The sequence below is a fragment of the Pleurodeles waltl genome, chromosome 11 (assembly GCF_031143425.1).
Source record: "Pleurodeles waltl isolate 20211129_DDA chromosome 11, aPleWal1.hap1.20221129, whole genome shotgun sequence".
Lineage (NCBI taxonomy): Eukaryota > Metazoa > Chordata > Amphibia > Caudata > Salamandridae > Pleurodeles > Pleurodeles waltl.
The window spans coordinates 353,393,459-353,419,226 of record NC_090450.1 but is presented as its reverse complement, the minus strand read 5'-3'; the positions used below and the strand labels follow the sequence as shown (position 1 = coordinate 353,419,226).

The window sequence follows — 25,768 nt, the reverse complement described above, 5'->3', positions numbered from 1 at the left end:
AAGCAAAAAACAAATCATATGAAGGTGGACACTTTACATGCATGCATGCGCACAGCAGCCATTTTGGATTTTTTTTTTTGCTTTAAAAAAAATCGCTCTTCTTTATATATTTTGGACAATACAGTATGCATACAAGTATTTGTGCACCTGCTTTGGGCTTTAGTTTGAGCATTATTGACCAGAGACTGCTGCTCTGCAGTGATGGAGGGGTGAAGCCCATTGGCTAAGACCCAGCAGATAAAAAATAAAAAAATAACTTGCTATTGTTTTATTTTTTATCTGCTGGCTCAGCTCGCGTGCGAAGAGAGGGGCTGGGCCATGGGAGGTGGAAGTGGGGAGGAGGAGAGAGTGCACTTAGGTTTCTTCAATCCAGCTGTGTTGAACAGCCGGGCTGGAGAAACTGCACAGACCCAAGGGTTGTGTCTGAGCTGCAGTCCAAGCAGCTCAGACCAAACCTGACACTGCTTTCATGCTAGGTTTAGCATGAAAGCAACGCCAGGATTGCTGGGGAGCCTGTGCTGGTGTCCCAGTGAATGCGAGGATTACTTATTTGCGATATCATACGCACATGTATCAAGCATTTCCTAAATGCGCATTTAGGTAATGCTATTACCATTAACTCGAAGTTGATGGTAACCATGTGCACCATGTGCAGTTTTAAAAAATGCATTTAAAAGTGCCAATAGCACCCCTAGGGCATGTGTGCACATCACATGTGCACAATTAATTTTGAGGTGCACTCTTGGTTTTGCATTTCCTAATTTGTGATTCCCTAATGAGAAATCACAAATTAGGAAACGGAAAACCATTTGCACCTATGGGAGCGAAGGACCATAGTAACGAATGGAGTCACATTTCATAATAGCAATTCCCTAATAGTGATTGCGACTCTGTAGGAATCTCTATTAGGGGATCGCTATTTTGTTACATTCCATTTCCTAAATAGCTATTACCTAAAATTTGCTATTTAGGAAATGTAAAATTGAACTTTGATACATCTGGCACTAAAATCTTCAATCAAATGTTTTTTGGCAATTCTGAAAAAGCCTTGGAAAAATAATTTCAAAAAATGTGATGCCCTGGTACTTTGTTGTTAGGTAGGTTTTTATACCGGTTCCCCTAAATGAGTTCTTCGAATTCAGCCAAAAAATCAAGGTAAGCAGAAGGAAATCTGGGGCCAGATGTACAATGCTTTGTCCTGGTCACAAATGTGCTGATTCTCAGAATCAGGCCGTTTGCAAACAGAAAAAGGCCTTTCTGGATTTACAGACCCAATTTGGCGATTCGGTAATTGATTACCGAATCGCAAAATGTTTTTGCAAGTTGCCATTAGGACGGGGCGTGCTAAGGGCCTCCGTTCCTAATAGCGAGTCGCAGGGCCATGTAAGATTGTTTTGGGACTGTGAATGTAGTGCAAAACAATCACAGTTAACACCAATTTCAAATTGATGTTAACCCACACGCAAACAGGAAGGGGTCGCCACTGGACCCTTTTCCTTTGTGAATGTATGGGAAAATATTTTTGTACAGCAGGCAGTGGTCCCAGGGACCACTGCCTACTCTGAAAAAAATGATAAGAAAACTTTTCATTTTTTGTTTGACATGCATCTCGTTTTCCTTTAAGGAAAACGGGATGCATTAAAAAAAATAACTGCTGTATTGAAAAGGAGTCACAGATATCGGTCCCCAGCAGGCCACCATCCCTGTGAGTGCAGCCGTTCCCAATGGTTTTGCATATTGTGTCCTACCTCATGAATATTGATGAGGTAGGTCTTTGCAGTGCCATTGGAAATCGCTAAATGTGTCTGAGACAAAAAGTCGCAATTAGAGAATCGCAAAATGAAATGAAAATTTTTAGCATTTTCATGGAATTAGTTTTCTAGAGCCTCCCTAATTTAAGCTTGTAAGGCCGTATCTCTAAATGTGGCATCACAAGGTTGTCTTCTTGATACAGGTTTTGGCTCATGGTTAGCTCTCTAATACTACTGTCACTGGAGAGTGGTCAGATAACTGCTCAGTACCTAACTTGGATTTCTTAATTGATAAGTCCAATACATTACTTATAAGAAAGAAGTCAATTCTCATGCATGTGGATGTCAGACTGATGTTGCTCTCGCCATATGTGCTGAAAAGTCATATCCTCCACATCATGTATCACTGTAGTGTGGATGGGTTATAGCTGTAATCAAGTTGTGAATCTACCCACCTGTAATGATTAATTGCTGCATTAAAATCACCCTATTCCATCTCCTTTAGTAAGGCTTGAAATTCTGGAGAAAGGTCACCGTAAAAGCTCTTTACCTTCATTTGGACTACATATTACAAATTAAATTAAATTGTGTACCTATCATCCCTCTAAGGCCTATAACTCTTCCCTCTCCATTGCAGTATATTGTGTCTAATTTAAAAGGGGCCCGCTTAGTCAATAATATTGCAACCCACTTACTCTGAATGTCAGCACTTGCAGGTAAAGGTAGATGGGGAAGGTTTCCAATATCAATGTAAGCATAGTGTGTCATTTTTCGGTCAGAGGGCTACTTGAAACTTAGTATTATTCATATGAGAATTGAAATTCTGGACATCACTAGGGTATAGATATTGATTGTCACCACTTAAGAATTACAAACTCTATTCTGGTTAAATGCAATTCAAGGTTGCTATTATTCTTTTATGGCATGACAAGTGTAAATGGGTTTTTAAGCCAAGTTACAAGTTTCGAAACTGGTGTTCACTGTCTGGACTATTCACTTATAAATAAGAGGACAGAACAAAGTCCTCCTTCGTTAGTCAGCACTCTGTGCCATTAAAATATAAAAAAGGAATACATCATCAAACAACAAAACTCAATATTGCATAGCCTACATATAAAAATATAAAGCAACAACCCAAAAAACAGAAAAAAAGACTGGAGCACAGCAACATAGGAAAGTCCAATAAGGGCACCACAACAAAAGCTCGGGGTCCCACTGCACAGCCTCCTGAATTAATCAGAACATACTAATCTAAATAGGTCTGCCTATAGTCTGAGGTAAATAGTGCCACAGAGACCATTGCCAATTGAACTATGTATTAAGGTGGGGGTAAACATTGTTAATGTAGAAATAAGAGAGAGAGAAAAAAAAGAATGATGTGTTTCAGGTGAAAAGGTTCTTTGAATCAGTCAGGCACTTCCTGGGTATTGTTTGAAGAATATCGTAACAAGTCTTTCTCCTTCCTTTTCCTCTTTGTTCTAGCTGCTTGACGTTCTTGCCTAGTGAGTTGCTTTTTCTATTCCTGTTCTGCTGTAAATAGGGTCTGCCTATTTGGTATGGCAAGATTTTTTGGGGCTTTTTGATCACCCAGTTTTTGAACGTTTTACATGGGTGGGTCTCACTACTTGTCTACTTGTGTCTCACCCACGGTGATCACATGGTAAGTCAACTGCACATGTTTACCTCCAGTGTCTACCTTTTTCAGATAAGACCACTATAACGCAGCTAGGATAGCACTTGGCTGGTTGCTTGTGAACACATGTGTACACCCCCCACCGCTCATCTGGGGAAAGGCTTAGACTCCATTGTCCCCTAGATGTCCTGCAAGATGTCTAGTATGCCATGGGATCTATGGAGGACACAATAGAGGAGAAGGTTGGCAGTGAAAACCAGCTCCCTTTAGAGTGCAACCCTTCTGGGGCCAGCAGGCCTGCTCAAATTGCTCCTGGTGGTTAGAGCTCGCCACCAGGAGAAAAACAAGTCCAGGATCATCCAAAATCAGCCCATCCAGACTTGAGTTATAGCCTTTGAAAGGATTTGGCCTTTGACTTCCTGCTGTTTGAAAACGGAGTGCACGGGGCACTGTTGCACTTGTTAAATTACTCCCAGGGTGGGCCAGTGCCCAGGAGTCAGCGAAACATTGATTAAACTAATAATATCCAAGGAGGGGTGGGTGTGGTGCCCCCCCTCCCCAGACTGTTTCTTTGCTTAGGGGACCCATGCTGGTGGATTCTTCACTGGGGCTGAGACCCCATCATCAGGCCCTGAAGATCAGCCTCTGGTCCTGGGATGTGGAAGAGCAGAGGCAACTCAAGCAGAGTGAAAGCAGAAAGGAAATACAGCTGGCTTAGTTCCAGAGTAGAAGGGCGTCCGGGGAGCCAGCAGGATCCAGCAGGATCCAGGTTGGGCTTCCTTAGTGGCCTCCAACTACGGATCAGCCTTGGGTGTATCCCCGGTGGAACCGTGCACCCCTGAAAAAAGGAGAGAGAAAAACAAAAGGAAAATTATCGCAGCTCTCCCAAGGCAGTGGAAAAGTCGCTTAAAACATTCACTGTTCCAAGGTTGGGGGCACCCCATAATGGCCTGCGGGGCTCCTTTCCATAGACGTTTCCTTCTTGTGGTGGCCAAAGGAGAGCAGGGGTGCCATCAAATATGTTGTGGGGGCTTCAGAAAGCACAGCAGAACCCCCCCCCCCCCATGATTTACAAAGGTAATGCAAAGTTAGCAGTGTCAGGAAGGGTAAGGGCCTGTATCATTTTCACCATTATTTCTAAAGATTTCTTAGGGCTGGATCTTTTGTTGTTCAGCCTGGGAGTCTTGTGTCCTCTGTGACCTGAATGTATTAATAAAAGACACAACAACATGTTCTGTTAATTTTAAATGTTTTGTTAACTATAATGCTGACAGTGGTTTTTGATAAACATGGACGTGCTGTATTAATGATTTGAATTTAAACATGATCACTGATTTCTATGATATTCGTTTTATTAATATGTGAGTTTTTGGTCTTTCTATTGTGGTAGCCCCTTGATAAAACTACTAGGTTTGCCTTGTATGTTGTTGCGATGACCCCCTGACAAAGCCAGTGAGCCTAGATTATTTAAAGTGATGCTAACATACATTATGATATTCTGTCAGCTATAGGTGTGTGGGAGACGTACTATGAATTTGGGTGTCATGACCCATTAGGGATCAAAAGTGATTTTTCAATGTCACCTGAGATATTTCCATCTGCCTGATGTATATATTTGAAAATTAATGCATATTATTTAGTAGTGTGTGTAAAAAATGTACCTTGCCTTTTTTTTTTATTTTTTAAAAGCACAGACTGGGCATTTGTCATTATTTCGTGGCAGCAAATGGTGATTACTAGGTCAGACCACCTCCCCTCAGTAGGACTTGGACTGTTATGCTTTGCTACCGTAAGAAGGTGCTATGATGGGTGCTTTGTTCCCAGTTAAGAATATTGTGGATCTATTGCTTGTGCAGTTCTCAAATCCTGCACAATTAATAACCCAATGTCTTACAGGTGCAATAGGTTGGGAGTGTAAAGTACGTAAATGAGCTTCCTGTGACACCACTGTAGGGAGACTCCAAATCATTCTCTGTTTCTCCATCGACTAAATCACATTTTCTTTGCTATTTCACACGTGAAACAATCAGAAGTGTAAGCCCCATCTATCAGGAATTTTCTTATTATGAAGAAGAGCTGTAGCTTCTCTTGTCTGTCTGTGCTAGGCAAATGTTGCAAGCAGACACAACCTGGAATAGTTGAATCCTTCCTCCTTAGATTCTGATGTTGCCTTTGCTTAAGTGTGGCCTTGAGGTTTTCTTCCATTACTTCAAAAAGTAAACTCTCATCAAGACATCTGAGGTTAATTTTGTCTTGCTTTGGGAGAAGAGAACACAAGTGGAAACTAGCATTATTTTTTAAATCCTGTAACGATTGTACTGTTTGGCACAATAGGTGGATACGAGATTCCATTTCTGAGTGTGTGACTTAGCCACTCACACCCAGATGCATACAACCCATGTCAGTTTTAGCCAGGATCAGTGAGTTTTGTTGTTCAGTCATCATCACTTGATCGGTTACCTCATTTGCATATGTCCCTGACCTGGAAGACCAGTTTCCGCTTTCTCTCACCCTTTTGGACAGAATTATCTGGATCTCTAAGGGGTTTTTGAATGCTTGATATAAGTGTAGAGCTTCATTTTTAAACCCTTGCACGAATAGCTGCATGTCTCCTTTTGTATTCAAGGCTGAAGTTACATTGATGACAATTGGGAGTCACTTGATTAGCTTGAACAGGGTGGCTCTTGTTTTACTTATTTTTTGAAGTTTCTATGACCTTGAGATGCACTTGATGGAGGGTGCTTTTGTAGTCTTAAACCTGTTGGTCACCATTGTGAGGGGTTCTGTTTCCCTAGACACTACAGGGGTGTGGAATTTATTAAAATATCTACTTGTCCAGTGGAGAGGTTGCTTCTCAAATCTACTTGTCCTGTAAAAAGATCTACTTGTCCCTTTGGTGCCATGTAGTGTGGCGACAAATTATGGCAGCAATCTCATTATGTAAGTGCTCTGATAATAGCCTCTCTGATTATGCCAGGGCTACTACCATAGTAGGGCTTAAATACTTGCAGTTTCAATCCCTACTGTAACAATTTCCTTATTTTGCCACCTTTCTGCAGATCTGCATACTGGGGCTGGAGGAAGCAGTAAGCAATAGTTCTAGGGCTGGAATGCCTTTGAGTCTGCAAACCTACTAACCTGCATGTTTTAAAGATTTTTACCAGCTTCTCTCTAATATTTTCCCATAATAAGAAAGGTTGGACATTTACTCCTGACAATGGCAGAATTAGAACTTCTTCCAGGGTTGGGAAGAAAGTGGCTGGAGGGAAAATTAACTTGCAAATGCTCAATAGATTTTTACATGAGCAAATCTACACATCGTATTTACCCATGCTAAAATACAGTTCACAAATATTTTATAGGGTACAACATATACCATGGGTGCACTTTTGTGACTTTCTTTAAGAATTTGGGGCCACATGTAGGTAGGTTCAGATTTGCGACCTGCAAATTGCGAGTCGCAAATCCGAATGTAGGATGATGTCCCTGACACCATCTGTGATTCGCAAGGGCTTCGCAAATGCCCACCTCATGAATAATCATGAGGTGGGTCGCAATTTGCGACCCCCTCGCGAATGGCGGCCCTCACAGGGATGGTGGCCTGCTAGAGACAGCAGACCACCATGTCTGTGACTGCTTTTCAACAAAGCAGTTTTTTTTTTTGTAATGCAGCCCGTTTTCCTTAAAGGAAAACGAGATGCATAACAAAAATGAAAAATGAAACGTTTTCGTTTCATTTTTTCAGAGCAGGCAGTGGTCCACAGGACCACTGCCTGCTCTGAAAAAATGTTTACAGTGACATTCACAATGGGAAAGGGGTCCCATGGGGATCCCTTCCCTTTTGCGAAAGTGTTAGCACCCATTTGAAATGGGTGCAAACTGCGATTGGTTTGCACCCACGTTCGCGGTCACAAAACAATCCTACATTGCACTGCGAGTCGCAATTAGGAAGGGAACACCCCTTACTAATTGCGAGTCGCAAACCCGTTTTGCGATTCGGTAACCAGGTTTCCGAATCGCAAAACTGGGTTTGTGCATCGCAGTGTGCTTTTTGCATGTCGCAAACAGCGAAAGTCGCTGTTTGCGACATGCAAAAAGCTACCTACATGTGGGTCTTGGTCCCTAATTAGGTCTGGTGTTAACAAAGACATTTTGTTTTTATTAAACTTCTATTTCTCTCTCTTTCGGCCGGCTTTACTGTGAGTGATCGCATTCTGCTCTTCCACAAGGAGCATATTGCCACACAAAGTAGTTTTGTTCAGTGTCAGGAACTACAGTGGCAATCAGTGACGTAACTAAACTGGAGGGTGCCCCTTTGTAAAGAACATGGAGGAGCCCCCTCTCCAGACTCACTCAGGGCAGGTGCTGTGCTGAAGGGGCCCCCTGGAGGGCAGCTGCGGGGCCTTTGTTATGCTGCTGGTGTGCTTTTAGAGAGTTCAAAAACTTTTTTGGGGGGATTTGCCAGTGTTTGTTACAATGTTGAGGGCCTGGTAGCTCCCACAACAATAAAGTGTTACAAAAGCCATGTCAAAACAAGACACGCATTGATGAAACTAAAAGACTTATAAAAATATGTCAGATCAGTTGGCTTTGTCAGTGTTTGTTTATTTTCATGCTTCCCATAATCGTGTTGAAAATGGTTACACTGATTTTCCATTAGAAATATTTTTGGGAAATACTAGCATGCATCAACACATTTTACTAAATGACACTTCATTTGCATATAATCAGAGAGCATTCTGGGAGCATTATACTTAGCCTCATAGCCTAAACTTTTCAAACATGTGAATACACGTTTTTTTTTTTTTGTACTGGAACCAACGTCAGTAGTGAAGTGTGACCTTAAAACATTTATTTACAGCACTCACCCTAATAATGAAGACTTTCAAATAATGAACCATAAATACAAGTTCGAACAGCATTATCTTTTGGAAACACATTAACTCAACTGCAGAGAGTTCCACTCTCTGTAATCAGGCAGCCAAAGGGTTTGTGCTGCAGGGGGTTGGGCCTACTTGTCCCAAGGACAAAGTAAACATAAAAACTTGTAGCCCTTGACCCCAAACAAGATGTCCCGGGCGTCGGGCGATAGGAATTCCACATCCCTGCACTAGAACTAGTACCAGACGAGCAGTCCAGCAGTGGCAATTTAGCTTGGTTTTCTACTCTTACTCAGGAAAAGATCAAATCCTTGCTAATGCAAACCACCTCAGGATCACCAGAGGACCCTTTTCTGCCGAGGGTGCTGCAGTTGGCCCCTGAGGTCATTGTAGAATCCCTGGAAAAAGCCTATTCATCTGTACTGACATCTAGTGTTTACCCCCTGTGCGGGAAGGAGGCTATTTTCCCTCTGAAGAAAAAGCCCAAATGGAGAGGCTGATGATCTAAAAAAAATCTCTGACCACTTTTGCTGCTACTTGCTCCAGCTAAAATGTTGGAGGAACACTTGAATCAAGAACTTGCCAACTTTCTCTGTGACGAAGAATGCCTGGATCCTTCCCAGAATGAGTTTAGGAGAAATCACAGTACTGAATCAGCTCTGCTTACGGTGGCAGATATTATCCATCAGCAAGTTGACCGAGGGTGAGAGGCCATTCTAGTGATGTTGGACCTGTCTGAAGCCTTTGGCACCATCTCACCATCTCTTAGTGCAAAGGCTGCGCTAGACTGGGCTGAGGAATGAGACTTTTAAACTATTCGAGTCATTTTTATTTATCTGCAGAGTTTCAAAGGGCCCTTCCCTCAGCCCCATTTTATTTAACCTTTATGTCACTCCTTTAGCACGGCTGATACGTTCCTGGGGCTTTCAAGTGTTGTCAAATGCAGATGATACTCAAATCATTGTGCCCATTGCAGATGATTGGGTAGAGGTGGCTGACAAATTCAGGGTATGCATGGTAGAGGTCAGCACTTGGATGAAGCAGAATTGGCTAAAAATGAATGGAGAAAAGAAGGAAATTGTGATTTTCTGAGCCAGTAATTTGATTTGAAATACCTGTTAGTGGCCTGAGTCCTGTGGACTGCCCCCTGTTCTGGTTAATGCGACTAGGAATCTAGGCATCATCTTTGATAATATTCTGATCTTTGAGACCGGTTGACAAAACCGTGCGCTCTTGTTTTTGAATGATTAATATACTAAGAAAATGTTTTCTTTTTATACCAATCGAGTGCTGCGTGCCAGTGGTCCAGGTGCTCATCACTTCTCGTTTGGACTATTGTAATGCCCTCTATCTAAATGTAAATCAGTACTCCCTCAAAAAACTTCAAGTTATCCAAAATGCAGTGTGTGCAATTAGCCCTAGGATTACCTAAAAGTTGCTCGGTGAGGGAGGGCTTGAAGACTCCTCACTGGCTTCCTCTGAGGAAGTGAGTGAGCTTTAAGGCCTTATGCTTGGTGTTCAAGACCCTCCATCAGCTGGGCTCACACTACTTTAGGTCCACTGTTGCCTGGTATGTTCCTAGCAGGTTGCTGAGATCTACAGGCCAGAGAAGGGTCAATATTCCCAGATTTTGAAAAACAAGATGAGGGGAAGACTCTTTACAGTGGCTGCTGCTATGCTATGGAGCAAGCTGCCTGATTTCATTAGAGGAACAGACTACTATATGATATTTCAGAGGCTGGTGAAAACTTGGCTGTTTTCTGCAGCATAGTGGTTGGTTTGACGTACTTGGTCCCATGCACCTTTCTGCTTTTTGCTATTTCTCCTATGACTTGGTTCCTAGCGTATTGATGCCTTTTTGGTTTAATGTGCTTTACAGTAAACTATTTGTATTGTGAAGTTCCACTGTGAAGGGGATATTGACTTGGGGCCAAACCTGAGAATGGTATGTGTCCAGAACTAGGGGATCTGCTCACAACAGCTTGAAAGTAAATGATGGTTCAGGTGCAGGGCAAGAGTTTCAGACTCTGAAAGGTGAACGTGGGTCTGCACCATCTCTGCGGACACCTAGTTTGGTGTTGATGAGCTATAGCTCTGTGTGTGCAAGTCAAGACTGGGATAACACCATAGCTTGAAAACAGGGTGTTGGTGTTAATATCTATAAGAAGACCTACAGTAAGTGTGGCCTAAGACCCCATATGTGTTCTAAATTAGAACTGTTCCCAATTATGCTCTCTGCGCCTTACTGCACATTGGTGTTACTCGGCCACTGCCACATGCACAAGGGGCTCATTCATAGTCAAGCAGGCCAATGGTCTATACCCTGCATTGCCTGTCCCCCCATAGGCAAACAACAATGCACAACTGTACACAGTAGTCCTACTTTCATCAACCGTGACATAATATCCTTCGTCCTTTGAAGCCCAGCACTCTGCTAGCAAATGGGTAGAGACTGTGCAACAACCTACATGTAGGCAACCTAGGGTTGACCCTACACTGTGGTAGCTTATCACAAACCACCTGAAGCTTGGTGAGTCCCTTCAGCATCCGAAGGAACACTCCACTTTGAGCCCTCACACTTCTTCCTTCCCTGAAGTTAAAGGACCAAAGAAAATAAAGGGGGGGAGTACTATTAGCTCCAGCTCTAACTCCCAAAAGCTCTGTCTTCAGTTTTTGGGCCCTGTACGTAAATTTATCAGCCATGGAGATGGTTGGGGTCTGAGTGTAGAATGTATTCAAGTGAAAGGAGGCATTGCCTCTTACTCTCCTGACATTCCCCTGAGCCCACTATCCCTTTAACAGGATACCTTCAATGTTATTCCTCTGATAGCAGGGTCTAACTGTCAATTGTGACGTGATGGCATTTCTTGGTTGGCTATGATCTAAGGGGCTGCCTTCAAAGCAAGGTGAGCTACCATGATCCAGCCATGCCACAGTGGCCCGATTCTCGTCACAGCCTTATGCAGTGTATGGCTAGTTCGAATATTTCCATGGCAAGTTTTGGTTTTCAGTCTGTCACAATCTGACGGCCCTGTTTCTGTCACTAAACAGCCATTCCCTCACTCACACACACATATTTATCAGATCTCTCACACTACTATTTTCACTTCTTCCCTTACTTTCTTTCACTCTCTCCTATGCTTTTGAATTAGAAGCATATCTACTGTTTGAAAGGGCACTTTGATTAAGAAAGCGCTTCAGGACTTTGGTAAATGTTGAAAGTTCTTTCCAGTCGTAGATAACATAATACATATTTGCATGTGGGTCTTGCCTGCCATCTTTTCTATCTGTTGTTATACCTGAAAGCCTTAGGATGGTCTTCCCCCAAACATTGTGCCTGCCTTGCTTCACTTTTGCTAACCTGTTTTCGTTGGCCTTAGGACTCTCAACACTTTAGCACTGCTAACCAGTGGTAAGGTTCATGTGCTCACTCCCATAAAACATGGTAACAATGGTGTATCCACAATTGGCAGAGTTAATTAACTTATAAGTCCCTAGTAAAGTGCACTATATGTGCCCAGGGCCTGTAAATTAAATGTTACTTGTGGGCCTGCAGCATTGATTGTGCCACTTAGTTAAGTAGCCCTTTAAACAGGTCTCAGGCCTGCCATGTGGACTTGGAATTTAACACCCCTTGCTAAGCCAGAAACCCTCCTTTTATTACATATGACCCCCCTAGGGTAGGCCATAGGTAGCCCCTAGGGCAGGGTGTGGTGTAAGTAAAAGGTAGGACATATGCTTCTTAGTTTTACATGTCCTGGTAGTAAAAAACTCCCAAATTTGTTTTTCACTACTGTGAGGCCTGCCCCTCTTACAGGATAGTACTAGGGATTGCTTAATACCTTCATTGTAATTCTTGATTGAGAAGGTGTAGGGTACCTATGTCCCTGTAATAATAAATCCTCTTTAATGGTAAAGTTGGATTTATGATTACAACTTTAAAAATGCCACTGTTAGAAAGTTGGAATTTTTCTGCTCTTAAGCCATGTGTGTCTGCTGCCTGCCTCCAAAACACATCTGGGTTGGGTGACAGTTAGACTTTGTGCATTTTCTCTAGACAGTCACACACAAAGGGAGCTGAGGTGTGCTATTCACATCCTGATGGCCCATCACCAGGTTGATGGGCCTTCCTGAGCTAGATGGGAATGAGAAGCTGACACCTGCACCCGAATAGGACTGTGCCTGTCCTCACACAGAGAGCTGCCCAACCCTCCTTGGTGTGTCTGGAGCCATGGAAGGAAAGGGAGGACCTGTGTGATCTTCAAAGCCCCGCTTTGAAGTCACCCCACTTCAAAGGCACCACTGAGTATAAGAACTGAACTTCTGACCCTGGCAAATCAGTACACTTCTGGTCCTGAGGATACTCTACCAGGAAGAAGGAATGCTATGTTGGTGAAAGGAAAGCCACTCTGCTGGACTCCTGCTTTGCTGTGCCTGCCCTGCTCACCGCTGCCCATTCTTTCTTGGGAGTGAAAATGACTGGATATGCAACTCTTTATCTCCAGAACCAAGTGACTCCAAGGGCTTGCTGGCTTGTGTCCTGTTCTGAAGTCTCAGGGAAATGAAAGATTTGACTCCAACTCTGCTGCAGATCCTGGACTCCATCATCAGTGAGTCCTACCCTGCCAAATTGTGCCAATCCAGGCCTGGGCCCTTAGAAGTGGGTTTTTCAGCTTCTTTCTGCTAAACTCTACACTGCTGCGCCAATCGGAACCCCCACATCCTCCCTCGACGCATCGCCACTGCCGCCTAGAGGACTCAATATCACTGCGTGGTTGCATCACCACCAGTCCGGCGCATCGCATTTGCATCGCTAGCTGTGCAGCTCGACAAAGGTGCATCACCCTGCTTGGAGACTGTCCACTGCGTGGCTCAACAACAACACATCCCTGGACTGCGCGGAATGTAACTGACACATCAAATTCACATCACCTTCACTGCTGCTGGCATTGGATCTTCATCATTGACGCAACCCATTATCCAAGGTACTGTTTTAGCGGGACAAGGCTGATCCCTGTAGCCAGCCCTTGCTCCATCGCGGTGCGCCTGAACTTTAGATTTATACTGGTCTAGCACAACCAGATATCCCCGGTTGGTGCTTTTAAGTTTTTAAGCACTGGTGTGGAGTCTTTTTGAAGTGTTTTCACTGTGTTACTGCTTAAGTGTTGTACAAATAATTTACACTTTGCCTCGTAAGTTAAGCCTGACTCCTCAGTGCCTAGCTACCAGAGGGTGAGCACAGGTTAATTTAGGAAGTGTAACTGACTTACCCGGACTAGGATTGTGGTCTCTACATGGACAGGGTGCATACCTCTGCCAACTGGAGACCCAGTTTCTAACAACCATGAATTGACCATGGTCAAGAGTAGATTAGTAAATGCCTTAATGTTCATGTGTTCAATATTTATTAAGGCACTCAACCTAACCACGTTTTGGCTTTGTATATCTGCAATTGTGAGGATTGCATTGCTTCCCCTTATACTTTTCATCTTGAGGTGACTGCCCTCAAGACTGCTCACTCTCAGAAAGCACCTCCTATCTCCGCACTAATGTTCAAAAGCAACTTTGGTTTTGATACACCTTCCTCTCAGACTATTCTCACCAGTCAAACCCACAACCAACACAACCCTGCTTTCATTACATTATAGAACACCTTCACAACACACAATCATTACACCTCTGATTATCTACATGTTGGCTTTTAATGGACATCCAACAGCCCTTAATGCCACCACATACCATCATTCTAGTCTCAACAGCAGATAGCCGTACTCGAACACTGCATCCTAGATAGAACTCTATCACCGTAGTGCACACAACAAGGCAACTAAACAATGTAGTTGGCAAATCTATGCCAAATCAACGGCGCTGTCATGCATCATATCAGCATACTACCTGAAAACATAAAGAAGTAGCATAAACATTACAAACATTCAGTCATAGAACATTGTATCTTAAAACGCAGAGCTGAGTTTCGATGCTTATATAAAAAGCACTATACTCTGCCTGAACAATGAACAGCACTCCACTGACAGAGAATGGCCTGCGGCACACCCACTGATGCTCATAGAATACCACAATAATTTTGCAAGACTGAACTCTAAATACTTAAACACTAACTCTCATAATTTTAATCTTAACACAGTATATGCTTTCTATTACCACACACAATTTAACAACAACAAAACACACACCATCATACAGTTGTTCCTCTAATCCAGTTGATTGCCTTCCCAGTCACGAAAGGTTACCTAGGTCATTTGCTTTGGTGCTATAACCATTGTGGTTGGCATTATACAAATCCAAGTAGCTGAACAAACTTAAATTTGTAGATTAAGGGGGAATGTAGGAGGCATTAAATATCTGAAAAAGAGAATAATGACTCTCCCAAAGCCCAAATTGCACTATGTTCCATATTCTATGTAGCAGTGTGGAGCCTTTTCCGGTTATCAGGTCCAACCTCTATTGCACTGCCGGTAGTTGTTGCAGGATATCCTCACAGGGACAGTGAGGTATTAATAATTCTGCTTACATCAATCTTCCTTGGCTTCTCGAATTAACTCTTTAGGAATGCCTGAACTAGATTTTTTTTTTTTATGTGGTACATCAGTCTATAAATTACAGAACATATCGAGCATATGGCACCATCTAGGTCCGGTTTTGTCACAAAAATTGCTTTAATTGATAACATAGCATCGTCACTTTATGAAACCTATGCCCTGATGGATAGCAAACTAGATTCAAGTTGGAAATGTGATCAGGGGTAATTTGAATATATAGAATTGTCGGCACCAGCAAGGGGACTGGCAGCATGGTCAGCATTTGATTGCCTCTACAAGGAGCAAATGTGCCCTCATTGCCAGTGGAGAACATTTCATTCCCTCCGCCTCACAAACAAAAACATGTGGACAACCCTGAATATGTTCCCCACGCGTAAAAATAAATATAGGCCCTTATGTAGCTGAACATTTACTCATAGACACAGAATGGGTAAAACTCTTCCATAAAGTAGGCCCTTAATACTTTTAAACACAGAGTCTTACAGATGAGTACAGTCCGAGTCCAAACACAATGCAAATGTATGGGATAAAATGGCAGAAACAAATAATAGAAAAATACCAAATATTAAAAGAAGGGGACCGGAGTGCAGACTTGCTATGTTCAGAGGCTGCATTTTCACACCTGCCCTGTAGTATGGTACTCGCTACAGAATCACAAGGTCTTATTTACCAGTGAAATTCACTGATAGTTTTGAGCAACTAAGTGTAAAACGTGTTCCTTTCTTATCTGGACAGGTGAACAACAATGGAATATTGTCCTTCCTGCGTGAAGTCTCCCAGTTTACACCTGTAGCCTTCCCTATATCTAAGGACCGCCGTGTAGTGGCCGCCTTCTGGGCTGATGTGGATAATCGCCGGTCTGGGGAGGTTTACTACAGAGAGAGCAAGGACTCCACCATCCTTCAGAGGGCAACAGAGGACATCAGACAATACTTTCCAGAGTTCCGAGGGTTTTCAGCCCAATGGGTGTTCATTGCCACTTGGGTTGGTGTCACCTTCTTTGGCGGAAGTACTGTTTCTCCGGTGAGTGGTTTTATTCCTAATGTTTACCATCTACTTTGATCTCTTGCTACTCCTTACACACCCTGCAACAGCAGACTCTTCAGGCAACCTCCACTCGAATTTTGGAGAAAGGTCTCTTCTTAATATGAATCCCGACATTCTAATCCCCCTCTCCTTTTGCATTTCATCTTTTCTCCGACCTCCCAACTTCCACCTCTCATTGCATCCCATGTCTCTTCTCTCGCATCTCCATCTAGTTCCCCTCTGCATCTCTCTTTCCTCTTCTCTCATCGCCACTTATAATCCTCTCCTTTTTAATCTGATGTAAGAGGAACACTATTCACGATTAGTTCAAAGAATGTATATTGGGAAGGTGTCCTGCTTACCAGATTTCTTTTTTGAGGGTTCCTCTACTTTTGATAATTGCATTGTCTTACAATACAACTGGAAAGGTCACTTTTATTCTTGCCTCCTATTGCTGATTGGGTGTCTTTGGATTTTAGAAGCCAACTAACCAGATCCAGGTGCTTATAACAAGTGAACAAGTGCTTTATGTTAGCAGCTTTGTGTATCTCTGGTTTGCCGGATGCCTGTTTATTTACAAGTGCTTGTCATTTCCACTCAGCGTGACAGACCTGTTCCTTTCATTTATGATATACAAAGATAAAAAACTTTACAGAGGATCAGACTTTAGTCAGATTGCTGCTTTCACTGTTAGTTATAGTAAAATGCAGCACAAGTAGAACAATACAATACTCATAAAACAAGGATTCTGATAATAAGAAGGAAATAATGTAATATCATCTGCATTGACTGCAGTAGGAGAGCTTTCATATCTTCTGTTTAGTTGTAGTGTGAGCTCTTCACATTCGACGGTTAAGGATCAATATTATACAATGAATGTAATGCAAGCACTATTAAGATTCTAAATTTAGTAAGATACAGATTTGCTTACATTTTAAAAGTGCTGTATTCCATATCTTCACAGCCTGATTTGAAGAAGGAACTTCTACAGAAGGGACATCTTCAAACTGTAATTAAAATAGAACTAAGGTGGTGTAAGCAGGTTCTGGTCATGGCCAATGGCAAATAATCAACAGTAGGCTATACAGTTACAGTTTGTACTACCTTCAATGGGGGTAGGTATGTAAAATAATTGTACATCTGGTATGAATTCCTTACATCAATGAGCTAGAGTCCTTTAGTGCCGCTAGTTTAGTTATATTCTTTTTCCTTTACCTATCATCAGCAACAAAACCCATTTACAAGCGAACATTCCTTTTTCAAAACCACTTCTTCCATAAATACTTCGGTATTAATAAACTCATTTAAAACAGTTATGCCAATAGTTTTCTTCTTAGCCTACAACTTGACATCCTTTTTATTGTTTCTCTTTTCTTTTATGCAAAACCATAACAAACAGACCAGTTATTCAGGTGCCCTTAGCTTAATTCCACACTTGATGGCTATGTGCACCTCCCCGACAATGCTTGGAATTACCTGTGTCCTACTACTCATTATTTGCTGTAGAGTGTCAGAAAATGGTCCAGCTCCCTAAGAGGATATCAACAGAATAATATCATGCATATACCGCAAATAACAATTGTATCCACTGAATGTTAATATCAATAGTTAATCACTACAAAAACTCAACCAGTATCTCCTTCCTTTTTTTTTCTAATCTATGGGATAGTACTCAGTCCATGTATTAAATACAATCTATACTTCAGCATTGTTTAAAACATCTTTATTCAATGGCAAAACATTGAGGCTTGTATAATGCTACTTCGAAGCATTGACAGCACTTCCACAGAGACTTCTTCAACTGTTTTTAATTAAAATTCTTAAACTCAGTCACTGGGCCAATCCACTGGTTTGAGAATATTCTCTGAAAGTGAGCCAGCCTCAAATGCTTCGGATACCAATGACTCTCTTGTAGAATGAGCACTAAAATGTGCCTCTTATGTACCTTCTTGTTGTCTCATTCACTTCACCCATAGTGCAAAGTGGAAGAAGCTACTACTTGTAAGGGAGGATTCAAAGCTTTTAGTAACTTGCATACTCCTGTCAGTCTTAACAACTTGTCATATTCTCTAAGACATCAGCTCACACACAAATTCAGTTTGGTCAGAAAAGCGAAAATGGGAAACACGTGTGGTTTTTGACTTAGTCCTTCTTGAAATCACAAAAGTGACTAAAAGTGATTCATCCGGGAAAAAAAAAGAACTGACCATGACCACGATTCAGACATCTGAATTTGTTTAGCAAGATATTAAATAAAATAACATGACCATCTTCTCTGACATTTCCTTCAAATAGAGTAGGTCATTATTTGGCCCTTCCTAGAATAGACAAATGCCTCAATTCACATCCAATAAAGTGAAATATTTAAGTTGAGGGGGGCCTTCTGTTTCTCTTCTCTCAGTAATCTGCAGTCCTTATGTCCCCTATTTTCCTAGACCTGCCACAATTGCTATCTGGTAGGAAATCACAGTCTGGTATTCCTTCTTCATTGGAACCATCTGACAGACATTTAGAACATGTACTAAAGATGCCGAAATGGAAATGTAACACCTATTCCAGATTCCAGTATGGCCATTTATTAATATACTAGTTTGTAGCTTCTGAGGCTGCTCTGGACTATTCAATCCATGATGAGGCTTTCAGCTTGATCTAAAAGATCTAAAATAATCCACAATTCCTGAAATCTTTTAGGCTGCGAGCTGCAATAACCCATTTTGTTTTGAGTTAGATAGAACTCTTGGATGCTTGGTAATAAGGGCAGTAGAAGCTGTGGTAGGGGTCTTTATGTTCTGAATACAGGCTTGTCAGCCATAATCATGTGAACAATTTCACCTCTGCTTCTGACTTTACAGGGCTTCTGGTGTCATCTGACTTGGAGGAGAAGCATAACAAATAGTGGGTTCTAGGTGTGAAGAATCACTTCCATTACTAGTACTTCTGGATCAGGCTTTCAGCTGAAGAACTGGGTTGTCTGTTTCTTCAGAGTGGACTCAAACTATTTGACCCTTATGCTAGATATGTTTAACACAAAAGGAGATAAGAGAGGCTATATAGACACAATGTCTGCCTTTAAGAAAATATCAAAATATCAAAATGACGGGGTGACAGTCTTGGGGTGCTGTGGGTTTGCAAAAAGAAATCTCCCTCATATTCAAACACTTTCCTGGTTAGAACCATACGGGCACAGTCTTAATATAAAGTCTGTTGGGGTCATTTCATTCCCATCCCTGGATAATGTTTTCAATAATCTCTAGTGTGGATTCCTGTGGTATTTTTGTGTATAGGGACTCCACATCTGGTGTTAGTTGGAGCTCTGTATCTGGTTCGAATTTCATGTCTTTCAATTTATTCAGGATGTCCTTTAATTATGAGGGCATTGTACTCACTAATGGTTTGAGCAAGAAATCACAAAATTGTGATAGAGGTTTTAGTGCCAAACCTATTCCTGACAGTAGGGTGACCTGGTGGAGGGTGTGAATTTTTGTGGACCTTTGTAAGTGTGTAGAAATATGGGTTTTGGGGTTCTTTTTCTATAACAAAATCTGGTTCCTTGTCTATTACCCATGCATTCTCTAAGGCCTTTTTATCCAGGAAGGAGATTTTTTTTTCCATAATCGCTGTTGTGGGTTCTTACTCAGTTTTTTGTAGTTTTGTCTATTGCCTAGTATTCTCAGACATTCAGTGTGGTACATCTCCTTAGATATGTATCAATGTTCCTCCCCCCTTGTCTGCTGTCTTTTGTCTTTTTATTATGGTCTGTTATTTATGGTCTGTGGTGTTTTTGTCTCCTGTTTGCACCACATAGCACACATGGACTATGAACACAGAGATTGCACATTGTCCATATATTTTTCCTCTGCCCTACTTCATCGGCAAGTACTGTGTGGAGCAGAGAATTAAATAAAATCACATCACTGAGGCCAAGGACTGTGCTGTTGCTTTACACCTGCGGGCTGAGTCTGCACCATCTCCCACAAGTGAGCAACGTCCTATGAGGATACTTTATAGTATCTTTATACATATCCAGGGGGCCACCTTATGAAGTATTCTTTGTGGTTTACCCTGAAGTATTTTTAACAGATTCAAACTGGATCCCTGGAAGATAATTCAGAAAAAGTATTTTAGATACCTTCCTTAAAATAGAATCATTTGAGGTAGAGTCTGCCCTGGTAGTACTATCTTACTAGGATGGGGTGAGGTGACTGATGATGAAGCATGCAACGTGACTTGGGTGAGACCACTTTATCCAATTTCTTAATATGCTCAGACTTAGAGCTTCGATCTAGGATAGGTAGACACTATCATACAAGGGTATTGCGGAATTTACTGATCCTATATACCCTGCAGTGCTGAACCACATATGGATTCAACATCCAGTCAGTCCGATACACATAATGTTGGAAATTCCAGTCTGCAAGCTGATTGTTCATTCCTGGCAGGTATTTGCCATCAGATAGTCCAGGCAAAATTGTACATGCTATCATTTTGGACCTGGTCTCTCCAACCCCTAGGTTTTTGATATATTGAACTGCTGAGATGCTGTCCATCTTGAGTAACACACAAAACTGTACCTTGTCTGTAGCTTTCACAGCAAAAGTCCTGCCAACAAATCTAAACGGATGATGTGCATCTGCGGTACCTGACTCGGTCAAGGTTGCTCCACAGCACGCTTCCTTTCTATTCTGACTGACTTACATCAGACTCCATCATTGCATATGGTGCTACGCAGAAAACAGACCTCCTGTTTCAGTCATCCATATGTGTTAGCCACCATTCAACTACTAACTTGCGTTTTTGGTGAACAATGAACTAAATCCACATTTGTCAAATTGTGGTGTAGATGCTAAATATTTTAGGAGCCTATAATGAAACATTCCCAGAAATATTGCCTGGATTGAAGACAACAGCTTTTCTACAACCTTGGCCAACTTCTTTAAGGAAATCTCTGAGAATGAGGGTCTTCCAAATCTTCTTTTTACCTTGAGCCTTCTCTCACGACAATTTCAATCCTGCTGCTTCTGAATCCTCTGAGAAACCCAGTAATCCGGAGGTCTGACATTGTCATAACTGACTTGTCCCAATTCATGACAAATCCCAGATCCTGCTATAAGGTCCATGTCATAATGACACGTAGACAAATCAAGTCCTTTGCTCGTGCCACGACAATCATTTTGTCCAGATACCCTATCATATGAATACCTTGGGATCTCAAAAAGGCTGGCACCAGTATCAGTTTTGAAAAACAGTGGAAGAGAGTCTGAATGGGAGGCTGTAAGTCTCCTACGTTTGTACTCCCAGTTGAAGTGAAAAAACAGGCAGTGCAGTTACAAAAATGGAACAGTTAGTTATACATACTCGAGGTGCAATGCCTGTATTTTGAAATGTCAGTACACTACCTATTGCTTCAGTTACTTTAGATTTATGTCTGATCTTATCGTTTCTGGGCCTGTTTTAGAGAATACTAACATAAATTGCTCCATAATTCGCTGAACCTCAATTCCTGTAGGAACAATTGTCGTGCTTTCCATCAGCTTTTTTACTTCATCCATCTCAAAGGCCATCACTACTAAAAATGTGACTGGCACAGTGGAATGCATCTGCACTGGGAAACTGATAAGTTTCAGTGCCAGCCTCAGTCAGACTGCATTACCCAGAGGTTTTGCAATATGCTTTCCCAGCTTGCTACAGAGAAAACCAATCTGTTCACTAACCAACATGATACCTGTGTAGCCAGCTTTACTTGAGAAAACCTCTGACTTTTATTACCATGGTCTGCCACAATCTGTTGTACCTTTTGATGGAAAGAAGGTGCCAATACTGCTTCCTAATCTGCCACTGGAGAAATTGACAACCTCCTTGGAAACCTTAAGAAGTTGGCACTCAGTCTGCCCTGCAGCCCCTGCCACAACTAGCTCTGCCAAAAACTCTTTACCCAAAGAACTTCTTACAAGGAGGCTGCTTTCTCTGCTCAGTGTAGGTGCCAAAACATTTCACAATTTGCATTGTTGAAAGGATGAGAGTTTTCATATATTTCATTTAGTGATAGGATGAGCTGGTCTCCTCACATTCTGCGGCTAAGGGTAAATATTTAAGTATGGATGCGATGGAAAGAGGATAAATGTTTGCTCCCTTAGGCAAATTTGAAGAAGGGACCTCTACAGAATGGACATCTTCAGCTGTAGGTAAAATAGAAAGTGATGCAAGCATGCTATGGCATTACTGAGAAATTACACCACAGGAGGCCACAGCAGTACAGTTTGGTCTGCCCCTAACATAACCAGTTATGTATAAAGTGTACATCAGGTGCGAATTCCATCTTAACCCAAAGATCATTAGTACCCTAATGCTTAAAATGTATTTAGAATTGTTATTTTATAAAGCAGTTATCTCAAAATGGATCATCTTCCAAGCTCTCAACAGAAGCAGGAGATAAGGAAGGATACAGTAGGTATTGTGGTCTGTACTGTTTTTACTTAACCTAAGATCTCTGGCAGAATCTGTCTATGATATTGTTAACCTCCTGTTGAGTATAACCCTCCAGAGAGTCCATGGCAGCCCCCTCCTTGAGGGTACTTTGGACCATGTTGTAGCTTTTGTCTATGTATGGGCTGCACACAAATCACTTTTTAATCTGCCTCACCCTGACCACCACTGTTTTGACAAGACTCTTCACTGGACTCAGAAAAGTCAGAGGAATCCCAAATATTAACATCCCATTCATCCGGGTTCCAGTCTAGCCCTGCTTTAGCAATGGCTAAATGAACATTCTTTTAATTAACTCTTCCCCTGCACTTTTTGTATCTATACTGAGCCACACACACTGCAGCTCACTCTACCACAGTCTGGTAAGTATCAACTGTATCTTGTAATAATTTATTTTGACATGAGAACATTGTTGAGCTATTTTTGACTTTCACCAGCTGCCTCTCTAATTGCTCATGTTCCTGTTTTAACTGAACACATTTCTCATGCATTTCCCGACAGGCAGATAAAAGGATCCAGCCCTGTCTTTCTAAAATGGATAAATCCCGTCCCTTCTCTACTGGCACTTTTTGCAAACAATTGAATACTTTTGTTGGTACAGCATCTATTATACATGTGTCCCAATTCTCGCACAACCTAGCACTGCAAGCCCACTCATTCACAAGTGCATCATTCAGTGATTTTTTTTCCACCTCAGAATTTCACTTGGCATCTGGAAATTGCCTTTGTTTTTTTTTGCTAAACATTTTTCACTTTTTAATCTTGTACTTCGAATCCTGCAAGTGACACCAAATTGTTCTGCTTTGTCTTAAATTAAGAGGAAAGGATGCCAAAGAATGCAGCACTTTTAGTCTGTGTAATAAATTAATTAAGGAACTTCCCAGATATAAAAAAAAAAGCACACAGGTATACGAAAATAAGCATTTAACTCAAATGAAGTGAAACATGTGCCTATGCCAGAATAATCACATCAGTTAAACAATCACAGGCAAAAATGTACAAAACATCAGCAGTGAATATATACATAAGCTAAATATTTAAGAATTAAAATGCATCACCATGGAGGTTAAATCCATCATCCTCGCCAGCACCAAGCTGGAGAACCCTCAAACAACTAAGACAGGAGATCTTCCCCAAATGGGAGTACCTGGTCAGTGCGTCCACTCCACCAGTGAGCTCCTCTGGCTCAGTGCTAAGTTTTCCTCGTCTTTTATACCTTAAACTACCTTAAGAGAGAGATTCTAGTAACCCCCTTCCCTTCTGCTATGGAATTCAAATGCTGCTGTACTTGGTCTGTGTCGAAAACCTGCAAAAGAACTGGCCAAACCCCAATGCGCATTCCTGAGACAGAGCTGTACCTTTCACTGATGAAAACATTCTCAGCCTTGTACTCTTTTACCGCAGCCACATCCCTCATAGTATGTTCTAGCAGAGTATGACACTGCTCTGGTGAAAGGAGCGAAAACATGTTCAGGGTGGAAAACAAGCTCTGTGTGGAAAACTCCTGCGCCGCAGTAGTGACGGCACCTGAAGCTAAGCACAAAATGGAGTCAGTGGTCAGGAAGGAGTGGGTGGTCGAATACCCATAACATTACATGGAGTGGGCAGATAATAACAAATATCTTGAGTCCCATCAATCATAATTTTCTCTTGTGTATCATTATTACTGATGAGCACACTTGGACTGATTAGGGTAAGCCATGATCTGACCACAACGGTCGTGTCAGTATTGATCACCTGAACTTCAAGTCTTTTGTGCAGAAATGTACTGAGAATATAACTTTGTTTATGCAGGGTTGTTCAACAAAGATGTTTGTTCTGCTCTAGGAGAAGGTCCAGGTTGTGCTCTTAGTCTGATATCTGGTGCTGGCTGTTGATAAGAAGTGAACAGTCTGGTCATGTATTAAAGAGCAAGACCATGTACTGTTTTGTGCACTAGGCAGAGAAAAGAGATCTTTCCTTAATCGTGTGGCTGTACATTGCCGTTATGATGGGGAACTAAAGTTGGGACTTTTTCATGCGAAAGATGAAAATGTAGTGTGTTGTTTTATTTTATTTTTCCTCTAAAATTTAGCTGAGAACAGAGCAGGGAGACTTGGACAGTTTGCATTATAATACCCAGGCAGGACTGCATGAAATTAAAGTCTAGATAACATTAATTATAAAGGCCGTTGTCTAATACATGACTAACAATCAGACAGAATTAAGATCCCTCCATGCAGGTTAGGATAGCTGGAACTAGGAGTTAGACTGTAATCCTTTGAAACCTCTTTCCACAGACAGTGGTTTGACTCCTAGATAAACAGCCACCTGTATGTCAGGCTGTACAAACACCCTGTAAATTACACTGCTAACATTAAAATGTGCTGGCAGATTGTATACATGAACCTTCTCAGGATTTAGGAGACCGCCGCATGGTAATCTGGCACTCTGGTAATTAATAAACTGTTAATAGGAAAACAGCAACTGGGGACATAGGATAGGACTTAAATGATCTATGATGACTACAGACATTCAGAACCTCAAAGTATAGCATAGACGTATCTATTGATAAAGTTCAAAGAACTTGGGACAACAACCAGCATAACTAGATACTCCCCTTAGCCAGGATCCTTACCTTGTGGACTAGAAACACTAGTAGAGTTACCACAGTACAGCAATACATTCTAGCTGCACAAGTCGTTCAGAATCAGACTTGCCTCAGGTGAAAATAAGCAGCCTACACAGATTAGGCAGAGGGGAGCAAAACCTGTGAATCACCACACATGAACAAACTGCTATACGCTGCACATTCACTGAAGTTAGGTTCAAAGTTTGAAAGATCCATTCGGCCTTTAAGGACACCTCCAGTCGGAGTGTCCCAACCCACCCACCAAACATACCTCTGACAATGAATTTCTCCATAGGAAAGATCCACTGAAAGAATCAAAACTGCAAGCCATTGTTTGTATAAAACAGCAGTAGGGCAAGTTATTGAGAATACTGTGCTATACAACTAGCAAGTAGCAACATAACAATCCATTGTGAAACAGGGGATGGCTCCTACACAGGAGATGTTGATGGCAGAATCACTGTTTGTCAGAGTCTTTGCTGTGAGAAGAAATGTTAAGGGGTGTGGCAAAAGGAACAGATGGTGGCTTGTCGAAAAATCTTTATTCGGTTTTAACAAAATAACAGCACATAAAATTGCAAGTTCATACAACAAAATAAACATACATAATGGCTTTATACATAGTAGAACAATTAATCAATAAAAATCACAACCAGCATTGATGAAACAAGGTCATAGTATTGTTTTGGAGTGATTAAACTACAAGATGAACTTAAAAAGGAGAGCATTCACCCAACAATATTCAAAGTGCCCAATACAGTGCAGAAATAGGAATTCGGTTTAGCTAGCACCTACGACGTCTTACCATAAGTAGTATTGCTAGT

The 25,768-nt window shown here is 41.7% G+C and overlaps 1 protein-coding gene across 1 annotated transcript in view; it reads left to right on the top strand.

Annotated features, from left to right (window-relative positions):
• Positions 1-25,768, top strand: part of SNED1 (sushi, nidogen and EGF like domains 1) — a 2,603,997-nt gene that overhangs the window by 127,563 nt on the left and 2,450,666 nt on the right. Inside the window, exon 2 of the mRNA XM_069213662.1 lies at positions 15,560-15,847. Within this exon, the coding sequence (XP_069069763.1) occupies positions 15,560-15,847 (288 nt within the window). The remainder of the gene's footprint in view (positions 1-15,559; positions 15,848-25,768) is intronic.